The sequence below is a fragment of the Anarrhichthys ocellatus genome, unplaced genomic scaffold (genome assembly GCF_004355925.1).
Source record: "Anarrhichthys ocellatus isolate YVR2014 unplaced genomic scaffold, GSC_Weel_1.0 scaffold32, whole genome shotgun sequence".
NCBI classification, from domain to species: Eukaryota; Metazoa; Chordata; class Actinopteri; order Perciformes; family Anarhichadidae; genus Anarrhichthys; species Anarrhichthys ocellatus.
The window spans coordinates 162,035-178,237 of record NW_022280062.1 but is presented as its reverse complement, the minus strand read 5'-3'; the positions used below and the strand labels follow the sequence as shown (position 1 = coordinate 178,237).

The window sequence follows — 16,203 nt, the reverse complement described above, 5'->3', positions numbered from 1 at the left end:
CAACATACCTCATGTTGCACTTAAACTTAACAGAATTGAGTATATTTGAATGATTTATTTTTTAATTTCATTTTGTTTCAAATTGGACATCTTCAATATTTTTTGTTTTTATGCAAGATTATAGCCCAAAGTTATTTTCTTTAAGTGTTCTTGAAGTTCTTTAATTAATAAATAGAAAGCAAAGTTATATTTGACTCATCCCCTTTTCTTTGTTGATCCGAAAAATGATCCGAACCGTGACTCAAGAACCATGATCTGAACCGAACCGTGAGGTTTGTGATCCGTTGCACCACTACTTTATGAGTCTGTGGAACAATGTGACTTCAGTAAATGCAAACGAGTGAAGTGAAGTCCTGTTGAGGATCTTTGTTGAGTGTAATGTTAAGACGAGAAGGTCGGTGTGAAAGCCGCAACATTGTCAGTAAAACCTTTTTTTTTTTTTTTTTTTTTTTTAAGTACATCATTTGTAATGTATTAAATCAAAGATGTTTTAAAATCCTAAGAAACAGGAACGCAAATCTGCATATTTACCGTATTCTCCCTGTTGCCGCCACCCCCCCAAAACAGATTTCTTTGTTTCATTCTTATCAAAGAATGTAGATTTGCAACTTATAGGTATGCATATTTGAAGGCTTGATTTCAAGGTACAATTTTCCTCACAATACACTGGCTAAAATAAAGACTGCTCCTTTGTATCACATGTAACCTTGTTATTGTTGAACTCATTACATCATACATTGTTTCATATATGTTTTTATTTATACACATTAGAGATGCTAATAAATTTTATTTTTAAAGGTGTTGACGTGTAACTCTCCGTGCATTGTGAGACTGACTATTTAACCACATAGAAGTACAGAATAGTTGATAAATGTGATAAAGACACAGACTGGTATTCATTTGATGCAGGGAAGTTGATCTTAATGTGTGGTCCAGGGATTTCCATTTATCATATTTTTCACAAGAGGAGGTTCAAAATTGTACCTCAGTGGACCAAAATATATTATAATTGTACATAAAGAGTTACATAAATACGACAACTTAATACATTCTTGTTTTCAGATCATTTTAAATTGATTTAATTGTATTTATTAATTACATTTATTATACAGAATAATAACTAAATGACATGCATTCCCATTTGTAACATATAATCCGAACGTATTACGTTTGGGCATTTTCTCTTTCCGTAGTCCTCCCAGTGAGTGGGTGTATGGGTAATGTAGTGCATTGGCAGACACGTGGGGTGTTGCGTTGCTGTTCACCCGAACGAAGTTTGCGGAAACATGGCGGGCCTGGAGCTGCTGTCGGACCAGGGATACCGTTTAGATGGAAGAAAAGCCTCCGAGCTGCGGAAGGTTCAGGCCCGCATGGGTGTGTTCGCTCAGGCCGACGGCTCCGCGTATTTAGAGCAGGGAAACACCAAAGCTCTGGCTGTGGTCTACGGTCCGCATGAAGTGAGTAGCGACGGATGGACGGGCGCGTTAGCTGACAGTAAACGGAAAAAAACACTTAAGTATAGTAGCGTTAAAGCAGAGCGGTCTTCATTAGCACCCAATGGGTAAATAATATACTGTGCATGTGTTAGAAGAGGGCTTGTTATTTGCATGTGTCCAAAGGAAATGTAGTTCAGAGTAAAAGCAGGTTATTGTTGTCTTGGACAGTCTGTTAACCCTTCCCATAATGCATTCATGCGTATTCATAATTTTTTTATTATTTATTTTATAACTACAAAATACACTCTCCTGCCATCTTTATTAGTACAATGTAGTACAACAGCTCAGCCAACTTATTGTACCTTTACGAAGTCTAGTTTAAACTTTCTGTGGAGGTGTTCTGAGGTCGTGGTGTTGGTGTTGTATTTGATACATTATGTTGAAATGTGTTTCTAATATCCCCCCTCATGGCAAATATGATTAATATCAACCAATATAAAGTAGTCCAGCGCAACACCTCTGCAAATCACTACCTCATTAATAGACATACAGTTAAATTAATACTTCTCTGACGGTGTCAATATAACCTGAACATTATTATCCTTGTCAGGGTAGAATATGACTGTGCACTTGTTTTGGATTGCATTACATTTCACAGGTGTACCTAATAAAGTGGCCACTGAGTGTCAGTCACAATGTGGTAGATGAAATCAAAATCCCATTTATAATGCTGAAATTTATATTTAACGCAATAAACTGTGTTCCAGTTCACTGTAATTAGCTTTAAATCATTAATTTGGGCATCAGAATTGTTTTAAAAGGTCTAACATGATATACTACGATTCCCCTAAAGCTGATTAATAATCATATTAAATCACCAATCAACTCCTAGATACGAGGTTCACGCAGCTGGATTCGTCACGATCGAGCTGTGATCAACTGTCAGTACAGCATGGCCACATTCAGCACAGCGGAGAGGAAGAGGAGGCCGCACGGGGACCGCAAGTCTACTGAGATGAGCCTCCACCTCAAGCAGACGTTTGAAGCCGCGGTGATGACCCAGCTCTACCCGCGCTCTCAAATAGACATCTATGTCAAGGTAAACGTTGAACAGTGAGGGGTGGATTGGTGGTGTTCGGGGTTATAGTGTTCCCCATCTTGGGCACAATATTAATAATGATACTCGTAATTCTTTCCACACAGATTCTGCAGTCAGACGGGGGGAACTACAGCGTGTGTGTGAATGCTGCCACTCTGGCGGTGATTGACGCCGGCATCCCCATGCGGGACTACGTGTGCGCATGCTCGGTCGGGTTCGTGGATGAGACGCCCCTCGCTGACCTTTGCTATGCAGAGGAAAGCGGAGGAGTGAGCTCGCTGGCCTTGGCGCTGCTGCCCCGGGGCGGGCAGATCGCTCTGCTGCAGATGGACGCCAGACTACATCAGGATCACTTAGATGCTCTCATCGAAGCCGCCATGACAGCTTGTAAAGGTGTGGGCAAGGTGCTGGATGAGGTGGTGCGACAGCATCTCAAAGAGGTTTCTGTGCTCTCTGGAGAGTGATGCATGGAGGAGGAACATCTAGACTGTGGTTTTGGTTGTAGACTGGAAAAGTGTTATTGGACAGAATGGAGAGGAAAGATGAGAGAATCTTGGAGTGAATGTTTTTTGTTTTTTTTTAAGAATTCATAGCATTTATACCTTTGTACAGTATATGTGTGAAGCTAACAATAAATTTGTCAACCCTGCATCATTTGTGTGTTGTTTGCTCATCTGTGATCTGTAAGGTATTTAGAGGTTCAATCTTCAACCTTAATGAGAGCCACCATTAACAACCTACAAAACATGAATACAACAAAAGATATGGAGTTATTCATGTTTTAGAGGCTGTTCAATGTGTGTGCACATTAGCTTTGTTTGTTAAAAGTAATACAACTGTATTTTAAGAATTCTTTTTTGAAATGCAAAATGCAGAGCTGACATCTGTAACTGAAAATCTGAAATGGTGTATGTAAAAAAACATTGTTAGAAAAAGCACGTATTTAGGCTTTCATGAACACAGAAACCAAATGGTTAAATGATTGGGTTTGTTCGTTTTTGTGGAATTAAGTATTTTTTTTTTGTTCACTATTTCTTGACCGGAAGTCAGTCCGCCGCAGTAATGTTCCCGCAGGAACAAGGAAATAGAAACACTTTTTGCAGCTGTTGCTCTAAAACAAGCCCCTCCTTTGCTTGTGGATGTGACCGGCTGTACGCTGGAAAGAGGTATGTCTTTATACTTACTATGGGAAATATTTAAACAAAAATCACCCACGTAACTGTTAATAATAACCACCTTTGTAGAGGAGAAACAGTGTAAAACATTTTACAATCTCGCGAAGCCGGCAAGGTAGCTGTAACACAGGTAGCTAGCAGTAAGCTAACCACAACTGTCAGATGCTCTGACAATGGGTGGCAGTAAATCAGCTGTATGGGAACACATATACTTACTTGGAATATATGTATTTTAAGTGTGTAGTTAATACGTAGTGTTACGGTGCGTGTGTTGCCTTCAGGGTCCAGTGTGTCCAGGCTTTACGTTACAACGGACAACAACATGGGACTGCTGTCTGACCCGAACAGGAGACGGGCTTTGATCAACCTGCTAACCCGCCTCAATGCCCCAATCTGGTGAGATTTGTGTCCAAACGAAATCTCAAATGCACCAGTTAAAGGAATGCAAATGCTCTTTATTACAATACCCAAATGTGCACATATACGCGTTTAACTAAATATGATTTCTGTATTTTAATTCTCTCCATCTTAGTGTGGTCTGCTACATGGCGGGCGTGGCCTGGTTCATGGGGTTAGCGTTTGAGCCGTTCACTCTGCGGACATACATGTCAGAGAACGCCATGGGGTCCACCATGGTGGAGGAGCGCTTTCCTGCGGGGGAGAGGGCGCTGGCCACGGGCAGAGAGTTCTCAGCCCATAAGAAGAAAACAGGGTAAGAAACACAATGAAGACGCAACATGAATGTAAAAGTCAGTTGATTTACTCTGATTTGCTCATGATGACTGGTTTTTAAGAGCATGGATCTGTGCCAAAGTCTGAGTCATCACACTATTAATCTGAACATGTGTGAGTCTTTTCACAGTTTGATAGGATTTTAAAAGTGTCCCAGTGTTCCTAGTTTTTGTTAAATTTAGCCTTTATGTAAGTCTAATTTTTGCCCATATCCCACCAGTCTAATGTGACCAGTTGTTTCTCTGCAGAGGGATGCCAGTGGACTGGCTGGTGAAGACCATGCAGTCTCAAGGGCTGGAGGTGTTTACCCAGAGGTTCTCTCGCAGGCTGCCCTTCCCTGATGAAGACAAAGAGAGATACGTAAGTCTGTGATTGTGTTTTTTGCTTTCAACAAGTGATTTACATGTTTTTATATTATTCCTCTGTATATTCCATGGTTCCCTCCTCTTCTCACTCCCTCCTCTCAGATGGTAAAAGGCACAAATGTGTATGGGATCCTTCGGGCCCCGAGAGCCTCGCGGACTGAAGCCCTGGTGCTGAGTGCCCCCTGCACCCCGGGCGATAGCAACAACCAGGCAGTGGGGCTGCTACTTGGCTTGGCACAGTATTTCAGGAGTGAGTAGAAAACCCTACCGCCTCCCCCCTCCACCGCTTGAAGGATATTGCTGTGGCCTTTATTGTTTTAATGACTGCTGTGTTCCTCAACAGATCAGGTTTACTGGGCCAAAGACATCATCTTCCTCGTGAATGAGCATGATCTGATTGGTATGCAGGCCTGGCTGGAGGGCTACCACCACACCAACTCTACGGGTAATCACCGGCATTCACCCAGTTACAAAACACATCAACAAACATCCCTGAAAGAATTCAATCCTTCCATACAAGTGACTGTGACTGTGTATCTAGGTATGGACTGGTCTCCACTTCAAGGCCGCGGGGGTTCGATCCAGGCAGCTCTGTCCCTGGAGCTCAGCAGTGATGTCGTCACCAGTTTGGACCTGGTCCTGGAAGGCCTCAACGGCCAGCTCCCCAACCTGGATCTCGCCAACCTCTTCTACGCCTTCTGTCAGAAGATCGGAGTCCTTTGCACCACCCAGGGCAAGGTGAAGGCTTGTGATGAGATGCAGTAGAAACCTGACACATTATCTGTTTGTTGAGCAGAACGGTCAGATAACTCCAGGTTGTCTCGGCTTTAACTTGTGTTTTCTCTTTGGTTGTGTCTATAGCTGCAGAGGAATGATTGGGACAGCGTGTCCGGCTACAGCCACGCAGTCCAGACCATGATGCTGATGGTGATGAAGCAGGCCAGTGGGCGGTCCTGGGGGGATCATGGCCTTTTCCTGCGATACCACATTGAGGCCGCCACCATCAAGGGCATCAACAGTTTCCGTCAGTACAAGACTGACGCCACCACCACTGGCAGGTTAGAACAAGTATTTATAATGTTTTTATTGTAGATCTTACCTTCAGAAGCTGACACTTACTGACTGGTTTCTTTTTTGTGTCTCTCTTAATATCCTCTAGGCTCCTGGAAGGAATGTATCGTAAGCTGAATAACCTCCTAGAGCGCCTGCACCAGTCCTACTTCTTCTACCTCATGCCGTCCCTCTCTCACTTTGTCTCCATTGGTTATTACATGCCAGCCTTCGGCCTCCTTGCCGTCATCCTGCTGCTTCGTGTATCCTTTCTCAATTAATTTACTCTGTATGATTTTTATCTAATAATACGACACAAATCAGCATGTGTGTAGACCCTGATTGCAGCCCAGTTATTAATGACGTATTGTTATTGATATTTGCTTGATTGTCATATTCACCCTTGACGATGATACAGGCCTTAGACCTGTGGGTTCAACTTGCGACTCCACCACCAAGAACAGAAGATGGAGTCGCTGACGCTGAGCAGGTCAGATAACAGAAATTAAGCTACCTACTGATCTTGAGTCCATTAAATCAGCACTTTAATTACATCCGCTTCCTCTCAGATCTCCAGTCCAGGAGTTCTGTCCGTGCTGACTCCCCTGGTGATCAGCCATCTGACCGGAGTAGCTCTCTACACCCTGCCCATCCATTTTCAGGAGGTGGCTGTGGAACACTTCCCGGTGTCTGAGACCGAGGCTGTGGTCCTGACAGCTATTGCCGTTTACACGGCAGGCCTGGCTTTGCCTCACAACACACACAGGTAGCTTCTTAACACCGACAACTCTGATTCAGATTCTTGACGTGTATATTTCTATTTGAGCTGTAGCCAGAGGCATTGTGTTTTTGGGTTGTCAATCAGTCAACACGACGTCTATCCGTCCCATTCTCTTGAACGCGATATCTCCGGAGGGTTTTTCTTTAAATTTGAAGAATTTTTATGCTAAATATGACAATTTCACACTAATATCTAATGGGATAAAATTAAATTGCTATGAATGCTTTTTTTGAGAGATCATACCACACAAATGTTGAAATCAAATATTAATATTTTAATTGTATTAACATTGTTGTATACATTGAGGAATCAATCTTTTGTGAACATGTGAGAACTGATTAAAATGCTTCACATTGTTCCTTTAAGTACACATTTTGTAACGTGTAGAGCTTACAGAGCACTGTGATACTCTTGTTCATTGAAGACTCCTGACGGGTCAGGGGACCGAGCAGGGCTGGAAAGTGCTGAAGCTGGTGGCTGTGCTGTACCTGGCTGTGCTGCTGGGTTGCACCGCGCTCATCAACTTCTCCCTGGGCTTCATCCTGGCTCTCACCCTGGTGCCCGTGGCGGCCTTCGTCACACCCCACGTACCAAAGTAACACACCTGCATGGACTCTTTGATCATTGCGGCTCTGTACCGCCATGTGTCGGTCAAATAACCTCACTGTCGTCTTCTCCTCCCCTCAGGGCTCTGTCAGCCTTCATCCTGGTCATCCTCAGCCCAGCCTGCACGCTCCTCTTTTCTGTCTTTTTGTTCCAAGAGTTGCAGGAGATGCCGGTCAGCTTCCTGGAGGGTTGGATGCTCTTCCTGTCAGTCATCTCTCAGGGCATCCTGGACCACGCCCTGTACGGCTCTCTGGTTTACCCGCTCATATCCCTGCTGGTCTATCCTTGCTGGCTGCTTTTCTGGAACATCCTCTTCTGGAAGTAAATTGCAAGTCTGAAGGCTTTCATAGGGAACAAAACCCTCTGAGGTTTGTCTCAGATTTGTCTTCACTCGCAGTGTAATATGAATGACGGTTAAATCCACTGGAGAGATTTGAAAAGAAGATGAATATCTATAGTTGACTTGGAACTCCCTTTCTTTGGCTGTTTTGTTGGTATTTCACTCTTAAAACCGTCGGGAAAACTCAGACTTTGCTCGATAAACGTGGACTGTTTTGTACTGAATATCTCACTTACAAATAATGAAGTGGACGAGGGGACGATCTTTTCACAAGTAGCTATAAATGTCATGGTTGGATTGCTTTTGGTAAAATAAGTTTTATGGATGTCTTGTGAATTTCTTTGTGGTACTTAAAGTAAATGCGTTGGGTTTCTTTTAGCTCTTTATTTTTCCAGGCAGGATGGTAATGAATGACAACAGCAGCTCGACCAACTGATAACATGAAACGGGAAACCCCTGTTGAAATGGAAGAAACTACCCGTTTGGTTGGTTGGTCGTCTGTACATCTACATCCTTTGAACACCACGTCACCGTATCTAATATTTTTATACTTGTTTTGATAACTTTCTTTGAAATGTTTATCTCATATTTATTAATGCCAAATTAAAAGATTGAAAAGAACTTAAACTGTAACTTCTGTACATTTTTTTAAAATACATATATATATATAATGCGTATGTTATACAACATACTATACTATGAGACATTTTAATAGCATACTATGCAATGGAATTTTCATTAAATGTTTGTCATACTGTACTATGACACTTTACATTTTTATTTTATGACTTTCATGACTACACTGACATGTTTGATATTTCATGTCCTGCTACACAACATACTATACTATGACATTCTAAAAGATGACTTAATTTCATAAGACAAACGATACGATGACTTATGAATTACAATATTTTACATGACCTGACATTTTTAGCACATTTTCATAACATACTCTGACTTTCATAGTTTTTGCAATATTTTACTATGACTTTTTTCAACATGCTATACTATGATTTTTTAAATAACCCCGTCTACATTATCATTTCTTTAGATTTAGAAAGTTCCCTCCAGAGCCACAGAACAGTATACGAGTGTATCCCAGACAGACTAACTTCAGCTATTAAATCCTTTTATCTGTGAACTAAAAACACAATTTGTCGATCAGTTACGAGATACATCAATTATCTCAGAAGAAAGACCAATACACAAACAGAATTTGTTAATTTCCATTATGTTTATTCGGCTGATGCAACTTTTTACAGTATTACTGAAAACAGATCATTCCATTGCTGTCACAGCTCACAGGGAATTCAGTAAAACTAGAGCAACTGGTAAAATGAACATTACTCAATGCATCTTGTTGAAAATAATACACTTAATACAATGTTATAAAAAAATAAAAGCACATGACAACCCTGTAAACGCAACCCCTTCTCTTTCTGTTAAAACCAACAAGCAAACAAACAGGGTATTGCACAAGGCTTCACCTTTCCTCTCGCTTCACAGTCGACAGAAACTCAAAGTAGAACGTTCGCTCAACTTCAGCTGCGAATGCAAAGAATTTCATCTCTCTCACCTAAAAATAAATATTAGGCCATCTGTGACGTTTGCACACACACACACGCATCCTGTAAAATAAATAACAGAGGTCTGGCCAAATTGAGATGTGTGTCATGGTCATGTTCATGTAACCGGTCAAAGCTGAAGCTCTCTGTCTGCAGTTCACCGTCTGAGCCTCGACCAGCAGCTCTGTCTCATGCTACAGTGCTTCAATCGCTCCAGCAGCCAGAGGACTCTCAGTGCACTCGACAGTCGTTATGGGAGTATTTTCTTGTTTGGCATCCTCACTCTGTGTCTGTGTGTGTGTGTGTGTGTGTGTGTGTGTTTGAGAGTGAGACATGGCGACCTGAAAGTGACGATGGACAGTCAGCTGCCGCTTGAACCGGATTCTCCTCGATCCTCTCTCCTTCCTTTCTCCTTTGTGAGAGAACATGAGACATAAAAAGAGGGAAAATGCAACACAGAGTAGAACAGAAAGACGATGATCGCTCGACGCGACGCAGTACCTGCTGGATGTGTGCGTCGGGTCTGGCTGTGGCACAGATTTCGCAGCCTGGACGGGACGGCTTGTTGATGAAAGTGCATGAGGGACAAGCCCACTCTGTCTGCTGAGAGGAGGAGAGTTGAAACTGATTCAAGAAGGAATAATTTGGCTAATTACACTATTTTAAATATTTACCCAAAATCAAACTAGCTTATGAATGCCTTTTCTTCATCTATGTCTATATTAGCATAGCTTAGCTTCATTTGATTCATCACAACGCACACAGATATCATAAAAAGGCACCCACGATTTGGTCCAAGTATGTCGGAGCAAAAGTAAAACTTCCACTAAAATCGAACTTTTTTTTACATTTGTGGCGACTGCTTCATTAACAGTGTATAGACTGCTGACATACCTGTGTTTTACTGGCTTTATTGGTATGATCATTCAGCTGCAGATTCTCAATGTCGAGGACATCTTTTATGTCCCCTGGTCTGTCGCTTCCTCCACCTGTGCTCCCTGAGGTTGACAAAAACAGTTAAAGAAACACGTTTATAGAGCTGTACATTCCTTAGTTTAAATGTAGTCAGGAAATATTTGGACAGTGACATTTTTATCTGGTGTTTCTACTGCACTTCAGGGTTAAAGTCACTGTTCAGGTCCAATTCAGATGAACAACATAGGAAGGCACTTTGACCTCTTATTAATAGTTTTAAATCCAAAGTGGGGTCACAAGACTGCCTACACTGTGACAGACAGGGGACGTTTTGTCCAACTCACCCTGGTTGTTGTGGGTTAGCCTCGAGGGCAGGGTGCTGTAACCCCTCCAGTCTTGGGAGGTGGGGCCGTTGAGCGGTGGGGCGAGGAGGGCGCTCTCCAGGTCCTGCTGGAACAGCTGGCGGGTGACGCGGGCTTGTCGGGCGGAGATCAGGTAGAGGTACGCCGTATCACCGTCCTTCTGCACCCCGTAGGAGGCCAGCGACCTCGGCTCGGTGCACAAGCACTGACCGATCACCCAGCGCTGCACGCGAGGATGGAAACCGTACTCGAGAAACACCTGGAGGACGAAGAGCGGGGGGAGTTAGTGAATGAAAACCTACGTCACCTGTCAAGTAATGAGTTAAAAGACTATGTTCTAACCTGTTGCTTGAGTGCAGCCACGGTCATGTAAGGAAAGACTTTCACTGTGACGCAACAGGACGACGAAACATCCTCCACTACCACAGATAAACTGCAACACAGACACGGCGCTATAAGTTGCAAAAACACAAAACCTGGAAGCAAGAACTCCTGAGCCCGACACTCCTCCCTCCTCACCTGAGCGCTCCCTCTGCGTAGCTCTTTTCAGACAGCTGAATGGCCAGCGCTGCTTTTTGCCGAGCCAGAGCCGACGCGTGCTGTGAAGCGGCCTGAGTGTCGCCGGCTTCAATCGCCCTGGCGAGCTCCAAGCACAGCTCCTCTAAAAAACAAAAAACAACAAACAAAGAACGGAAGTGTTGAAGAGTGACATTTTTAGAGCACACAGAGAAAGCGGTAAACAGATAAACCCACCAGTGAGCGGCAGCGAGGCTGAGCTCCACTGCTCCGTAGCTGCTGCTGCGTCGTCGTGTCTGCCGTCGGATTCACATGTGTTGATATTTGCAACTGTCAAGAGGAGAAACATACACGGTGTTTCAAAAGTGGTAAAAACAGGCTGCTGTCAACACGCTCCAGTATAAATAGATATCACATCAGGATCATCTGGACTACATTGACTGAAATATTCAATATAATCTGATGAAAAAACGACATTTGACACGAGACTAGACAAGACTAAAATAGAAAATAGCTGACAAAATAAAAACAGAACATTTTGACTAAATTAATCACTTTTCAGTCTAACAATCCGTTACATTTTCAACGTCTGTCCTTTTCAACAGAAAACGCATCTGGTCGTGAATAAAGCAGGTCGGGCAGTAAAGAAATCGTCAAACTGACCTCGATGCGCCTCTCTCAGGGAGGACATCACCACCGTGGCCCACTCCTCGGCCTCGCGATCGCAGCGGAAGTTGAAGCGGATGCAGTCGTGAGGCGGAGCAGCGAGACGCATCTCGTGGGAGCGAGGGGATTTGACCTCGTACTGCACCGAGCGCAGATCAAACTCTGCGATGAACTGAGAGGGAAAAACAGAAAGGAGTTCATCTCAAACGGCTCAGTTGTTAGGCATAAACAACTTCAATTAATAACTTTTACAAAAATAAAACACAGAAAACATTTGTTAAAAGTCAATTAATCCAAATTCAAAAGTTATAGTTGTTTGATTTTAAGTCCAGTGGGCTTTGGAGGGCTGCAACCATTTTCATTACTGTCTAATCTGCTCATTATTTTTTCAATTAATGGATTATTGTTTAGTCTTTATAATGTCTTAAGTCCAGGGTGACATTTTAAATGAATACTTTCATCAAACCAACAGTCAAAAATTCAAAAGATAATCAATTTACTAGCAAATCAATAGATATTCACATAATAAAGTATCAAATACGTGCATATTAGTTTCCTGTTTGTGGACTAATCCATTAATCATCTGATCATTTTGGCTCTAAAGCATGAAGGCAGCTTTCGGCATTTGCAATTACGACCTTTTCTTCAGCATCTATATCTATTAAATTTGTCATGAACACGGAAAACAGATAAAGTACAAAATGTGGGTGAAAACTGCACACTACACTTTGCAAGAGTATTAGCATGAGAAAAGGATATAATCCCCCGACAAATGAAAAACACATAACCTGCCCTCTAACGTTCACCGTGGCTCCATCAGGGCGCTGGAGTCTGTTGTGGGAAGAGAAAAGCAGCAAAGAGGGATTCTCCTCCTGCCAGAGAGTCTATTTATACTCCGATGTGATTGTGTGCGAACAGTCTGCCAGCTCAGACAGACGAGCTGAAAGAAGCTGGGATCAAAGTGAAAGTATGCAAATGAAGAAGTGTCTCAGTGTCGGGGGGGTTTCTGTCTGCTTTGAGATTCTACAAAGATGAAAAGCCCAAAACCGAAGCCCGTCAGATGTTTTTTTTAGGATCACGGCAGAATAACGTGTCAAAACAAAGCGAGTAAAGTTTGGAATTTGGGGAGACAGACAGAGTTCAATGTAAGGTCAACTTCACACACAATCAAGAACGCCCGTCTGCAGGGAATGCCCAGTAATCAACCCTAATACTGAGAGAGAAGAAGAACTTTCTTGTACTGAAATGTGTCTCAGTGGGGCTTGTTTTACCTCAGAGGGATAGTTCAGTGGGGTTGTATGAGGTACTTGAAGTATCACTACAGTAGATTGTGGTCGTCATGCCCCCAGTTTAGAGAAACAGACAGGAGGACCAGCACTGAAGCAAAGTACTGCTGTGTGTGTGTGCGCTGTATTTGGAATATTTTCAGTGCTTTACGTTGCAGTCAGAAGCCTTTTGACGGGGAACTGAAGCCACTACATCGTCCTCTTCAAAGCCACCAGACGTCTTTGACAAAAACAGTCCTTCTACCTCACAGAACACGGGCGTTGATGGTCGACCGCTGCCTCGATCCGTTAGTTTGTTTGTGTTTTAAAGGGTTAGTTCAGATTCACCAAAGTCACACAAGCAAACTAAACAAACATGGAACAGCAACGTTCATGTTCTGAAAGGTAAAAGTAATGTTTTTGTCAATGGAGTCCGGTGGCTTTGATGAGAGCATATAAATGTGATATTAAATTAATACAGATTTTATAAAGTGGGCCTTTTTTTAGGCGGCTAACATATGTTTTGCTGCTGACCCCGTCCACAGCCGTACATTGCTCTGCTTCCTTACTTCCCCAAAATATACGTATCGTTTTAAAAGATTTTTTGAGGGTCCTGGGCCGCAGCGGTAATCCTTCCAAATATGAAGTTTATCTGAGAAGCTTTAACCAGCAAATAGTTGGAATTTCTGCTTTAAAAAAAAAAAATGACAAAAAACTAAAGTTGACATTAAAATAGTAGCAGATCATTTTTCTGTGATTTGAATAATTGGCTCATGGTTTCCCCTCTGGAGACGTTACAGCAGACACCGTATGTGGTGAGAAGAATCCAGATACGACTCCATCATGTCAGATCAACCGACACATGCTTACTTTTGATAGTTATCGGTCATTTTGGTATTTAAAAAGGCTTTCCACCATTTTGACTGATGAGGATCAGTTTACCTGTCAAGAGGAGAACTACTCAACCTGGTAAACAGTTAAAGTCGGAGGAGCGCATCTGTCTCAGACGGAAACATTTTAACAGCTAGTCTGCGAATGAAGGGTAGAGTTTGAAAGACGTTTACTAGGAATTACAAGTTAGGATACTTCAGCCTCTGTTGCTTCAATGGTGACCACATAACAAAAAAAAACAATCTTTCTTTTGTGAGTCCCCGACTTTAAAGAGGTCCAATACTAAATTGTTTAAATGCCCCTTTAACAGGTAGGCCTACCACACTGGTGGCTCTAGAAGGCTTTAATGCTCTTTAAAGAGAAACTCGTTACTTTTCACAGATATTTACCACTCGCTGCAAATGAAATGTTAGGTCTGAGGGGGGTGCCAAAGGAATCGTGTGTTACATCAAGAGATGTCATCCTCTGAACAGAGGAAGTCTCAGCTCGTCAGACTCAGCTTTATGGTGTTATGCTTAAAAAGTAACTGAATTAAACATATTATCATATTTAATATATTGTAAAAACATCAATAATATTTTACGTAGTCATATCTTATTCATATTAATTTCATGTTCTCTGTAATATTGTGATATTTTAATATTATATCGGTGGAGGTGTCAAATAAGCCCAGTTGGCTTTTTGCCTCTTCCTGCTCTGTGATATTATTCATCTCTGTTATGTTTGTTTATTTTTATTTTATTGTTTAAATTGTGTAAAATAAAGAAATAAGCTAAACTAAACACATGTTAACATTGACATTTCTTAGGACCATTTCATGATTGAAAACAAACAAACTATTGTTTCAATCAGTCCTAATCTTACAAGGCCGATGCTGAGATAGAGTCGACCGTTTGGGAGTAATTTAAATAATGTTAACACCCTCTCTGGGTCCTGGAAGTTAAGCTATCAACACAACATAGTGAATCAGTGTTAATGACTCTGGTTGATAGAAATGTGTTTTCATACACTGTGACCAGAGTGTGTAGGTGAAGCATTAGATGTTGTCATTGGATCATTGGATGATAGAAATAATTTGAAGGGATCACAACAACACAAAGAGTGATACGTGTCATGACACTTGCTTTATAAGCTTGTCATGCTGCATGTGACCAATACAAGGCCTCACCTGTAAGAACATTCTCTGATGATGCTATGATTCTAATAAACCTGAATGTGTAGTAGTTATGGGAAGACCGAAAATGAAAGTGAAACTAAAAAAAGAAAACCCTCTTAACTACAGTATTGGTAACTAAAAACAATGTCTCCAACATACAATAGATCCTCAGAGTAGTTGGAGGAATGTATCGGATGGTGTGTGAATGAAATCTGGTGTGATTTTATCCCTAAATCTGAATCTGTGGAGCTGGATTGTAGTGATCCATAAAATGGCGTGTTCAGGCCTTTACTGGTATAAAATATGAATGTGACTCAGGAAGGTGGTTCATCATAAGCATATGTAAGCGGGTAACGACAGCACACCTTGTAAACAACACATGTGTACGTGTGAAATCTCACCACACTGCGGTTTCCGCTCGTGTCTCGCAGCGCCAGTCTGAACTCTCCGGCCCGGCTCGGGTCCATGCTGAGCTGGAGCCGCAGAGCCTCGCTGCCTGCCCCGGGGAGGCACAGGGGCCGGATCCCGGAATGGCACACCGAAACCCGGACTGACATTAAAACAGTACTGCAGCACGGAGTCAGCGCAGGCCCGCCGCCGCATGCAGCCTGTTGGGACGGGGCAGGGACCGGGGTCGGGGGAGCCCAGCCGCCGGAGCTGAGCGCCATGTCCGCGGACTCCAAAAGGCAGAGTGAGGATGTCTGAAGCCCCGCGGCAGGTGTTACTGCTGCCCCGCTGCTTCTGTTTGGTTCACCGGTGTCTGAAGAGAGCGCGTTTCTTCGTGGGCAGGCTGTCGTTGTCTCCTCGCCCCGCGAATTCTTCCATAGCTACCCGACCCGAATAGACCGGAGTGAAATAAAAACAAAACAGGAAGTGCAGCGGTACGTCTTTTATTTATGTCCGTGGAGAAACTTGGCCGTGAAACATCCGGACATAATAAAGCACTTCTCAAAAGGATATTAAAAAGTACAGTCGAGGAAATATAGTGTTTATATATTAATTTCAATTTAATTTTGTTTGTTTTTTGAACGGCAGAACAACAGAAGAAAACAGCTGTAGATTAAAATAACCACTAACTCTGTTTAAAAACCAGAATAATCATTTTTAATTATAATGAGGCTAAATTAGTTAATAAAATGACACATGAATGCCCTACAATTAATCTATTTTACAATGAAGGCCACCCTAAGACAGATATTATTATATTCCAATGAATACTTTGGACTACCATCTACACATATCCCATCTCCTGACTGGAAAGAGCATCAATTAACATATGA

The 16,203-nt window shown here is 42.4% G+C and overlaps 3 protein-coding genes across 4 annotated transcripts; 2 read left to right on the top strand and 1 right to left on the bottom strand.

Annotated features, from left to right (window-relative positions):
* The first annotated feature begins 221 nt into the window (after window positions 1–221).
* On the top strand, window positions 222–3,204 carry exosc4 (exosome component 4). Its single transcript, XM_031865401.1, has 3 exons — window positions 222–1,457; window positions 2,329–2,535; window positions 2,640–3,204. The coding sequence occupies exons 1-3, from the start codon at window positions 1,287–1,289 to the stop codon at window positions 2,997–2,999; spliced, it is 738 nt and encodes a 245-aa protein (XP_031721261.1). The 5' UTR covers window positions 222–1,286; the 3' UTR covers window positions 3,000–3,204.
* Window positions 3,205–3,374: 170 nt separating this feature from the next.
* gpaa1 (glycosylphosphatidylinositol anchor attachment 1) lies at window positions 3,375–8,205 on the top strand. The gene is made up of 13 exons (XM_031865398.1): window positions 3,375–3,701; window positions 3,992–4,106; window positions 4,243–4,422; window positions 4,691–4,802; window positions 4,910–5,057; window positions 5,151–5,252; window positions 5,349–5,545; window positions 5,669–5,865; window positions 5,967–6,120; window positions 6,276–6,347; window positions 6,427–6,623; window positions 7,063–7,233; window positions 7,326–8,205. Exons 2-13 carry the CDS (start codon window positions 4,033–4,035, stop codon window positions 7,567–7,569), a joined length of 1,848 nt encoding a protein of 615 aa, XP_031721258.1. The 5' UTR covers window positions 3,375–3,701; window positions 3,992–4,032; the 3' UTR covers window positions 7,570–8,205.
* Window positions 8,206–8,802: 597 nt separating this feature from the next.
* sharpin (SHANK-associated RH domain interacting protein) lies at window positions 8,803–15,788 on the bottom strand. Of its 2 annotated transcripts, none has more exons than XM_031865399.1 (9): window positions 15,325–15,788; window positions 11,609–11,783; window positions 11,183–11,275; window positions 10,949–11,090; window positions 10,772–10,862; window positions 10,412–10,688; window positions 10,047–10,150; window positions 9,654–9,755; window positions 8,803–9,564 (listed from the first exon to the last, which is right to left on the bottom strand). In XM_031865399.1, the coding sequence occupies exons 1-9, from the start codon at window positions 15,589–15,591 to the stop codon at window positions 9,514–9,516; spliced, it is 1,302 nt and encodes a 433-aa protein (XP_031721259.1). In that variant the 5' UTR covers window positions 15,592–15,788; the 3' UTR covers window positions 8,803–9,513. The 2 variants fall into 2 exon arrangements, with proteins under 2 accessions (XP_031721259.1, XP_031721260.1); XM_031865400.1 differs by having other exon boundaries at window positions 9,654–9,752.
* Between the last annotated feature and the right edge of the window lie 415 nt (window positions 15,789–16,203).

Bases quoted from the DNA above. Each gene is read 5' to 3' on its own strand.
- exosc4 (XM_031865401.1), top strand. From the start codon at position 1,287: ATGGCGGGCCTGGAGCTGCTGTCGGACCAGGGATACCGTTTAGATGGA. The intron at 1,458-2,328 runs GTGAGTAGCGAC...ATCAACTCCTAG, and splicing joins TGGTCTACGGTCCGCATGAA to ATACGAGGTTCACGCAGCTG. The intron at 2,536-2,639 runs GTAAACGTTGAA...CTTTCCACACAG, and splicing joins AAATAGACATCTATGTCAAG to ATTCTGCAGTCAGACGGGGG.
- gpaa1 (XM_031865398.1), top strand. From the start codon at position 4,033: ATGGGACTGCTGTCTGACCCGAACAGGAGACGGGCTTTGATCAACCTG. The intron at 5,058-5,150 runs GTGAGTAGAAAA...GTTCCTCAACAG, and splicing joins CTTGGCACAGTATTTCAGGA to ATCAGGTTTACTGGGCCAAA. The intron at 6,624-7,062 runs GTAGCTTCTTAA...TGTTCATTGAAG, and splicing joins TTGCCTCACAACACACACAG to ACTCCTGACGGGTCAGGGGA.
- sharpin (XM_031865399.1), bottom strand. From the start codon at position 15,591: ATGGCGCTCAGCTCCGGCGGCTGGGCTCCCCCGACCCCGGTCCCTGCC. The intron at 10,689-10,771 runs GTTAGAACATAG...TTCGTCCTCCAG, and splicing joins TGGCTGCACTCAAGCAACAG to GTGTTTCTCGAGTACGGTTT. The intron at 10,151-10,411 runs GTGAGTTGGACA...TGTCAACCTCAG, and splicing joins GCTAACCCACAACAACCAGG to GGAGCACAGGTGGAGGAAGC.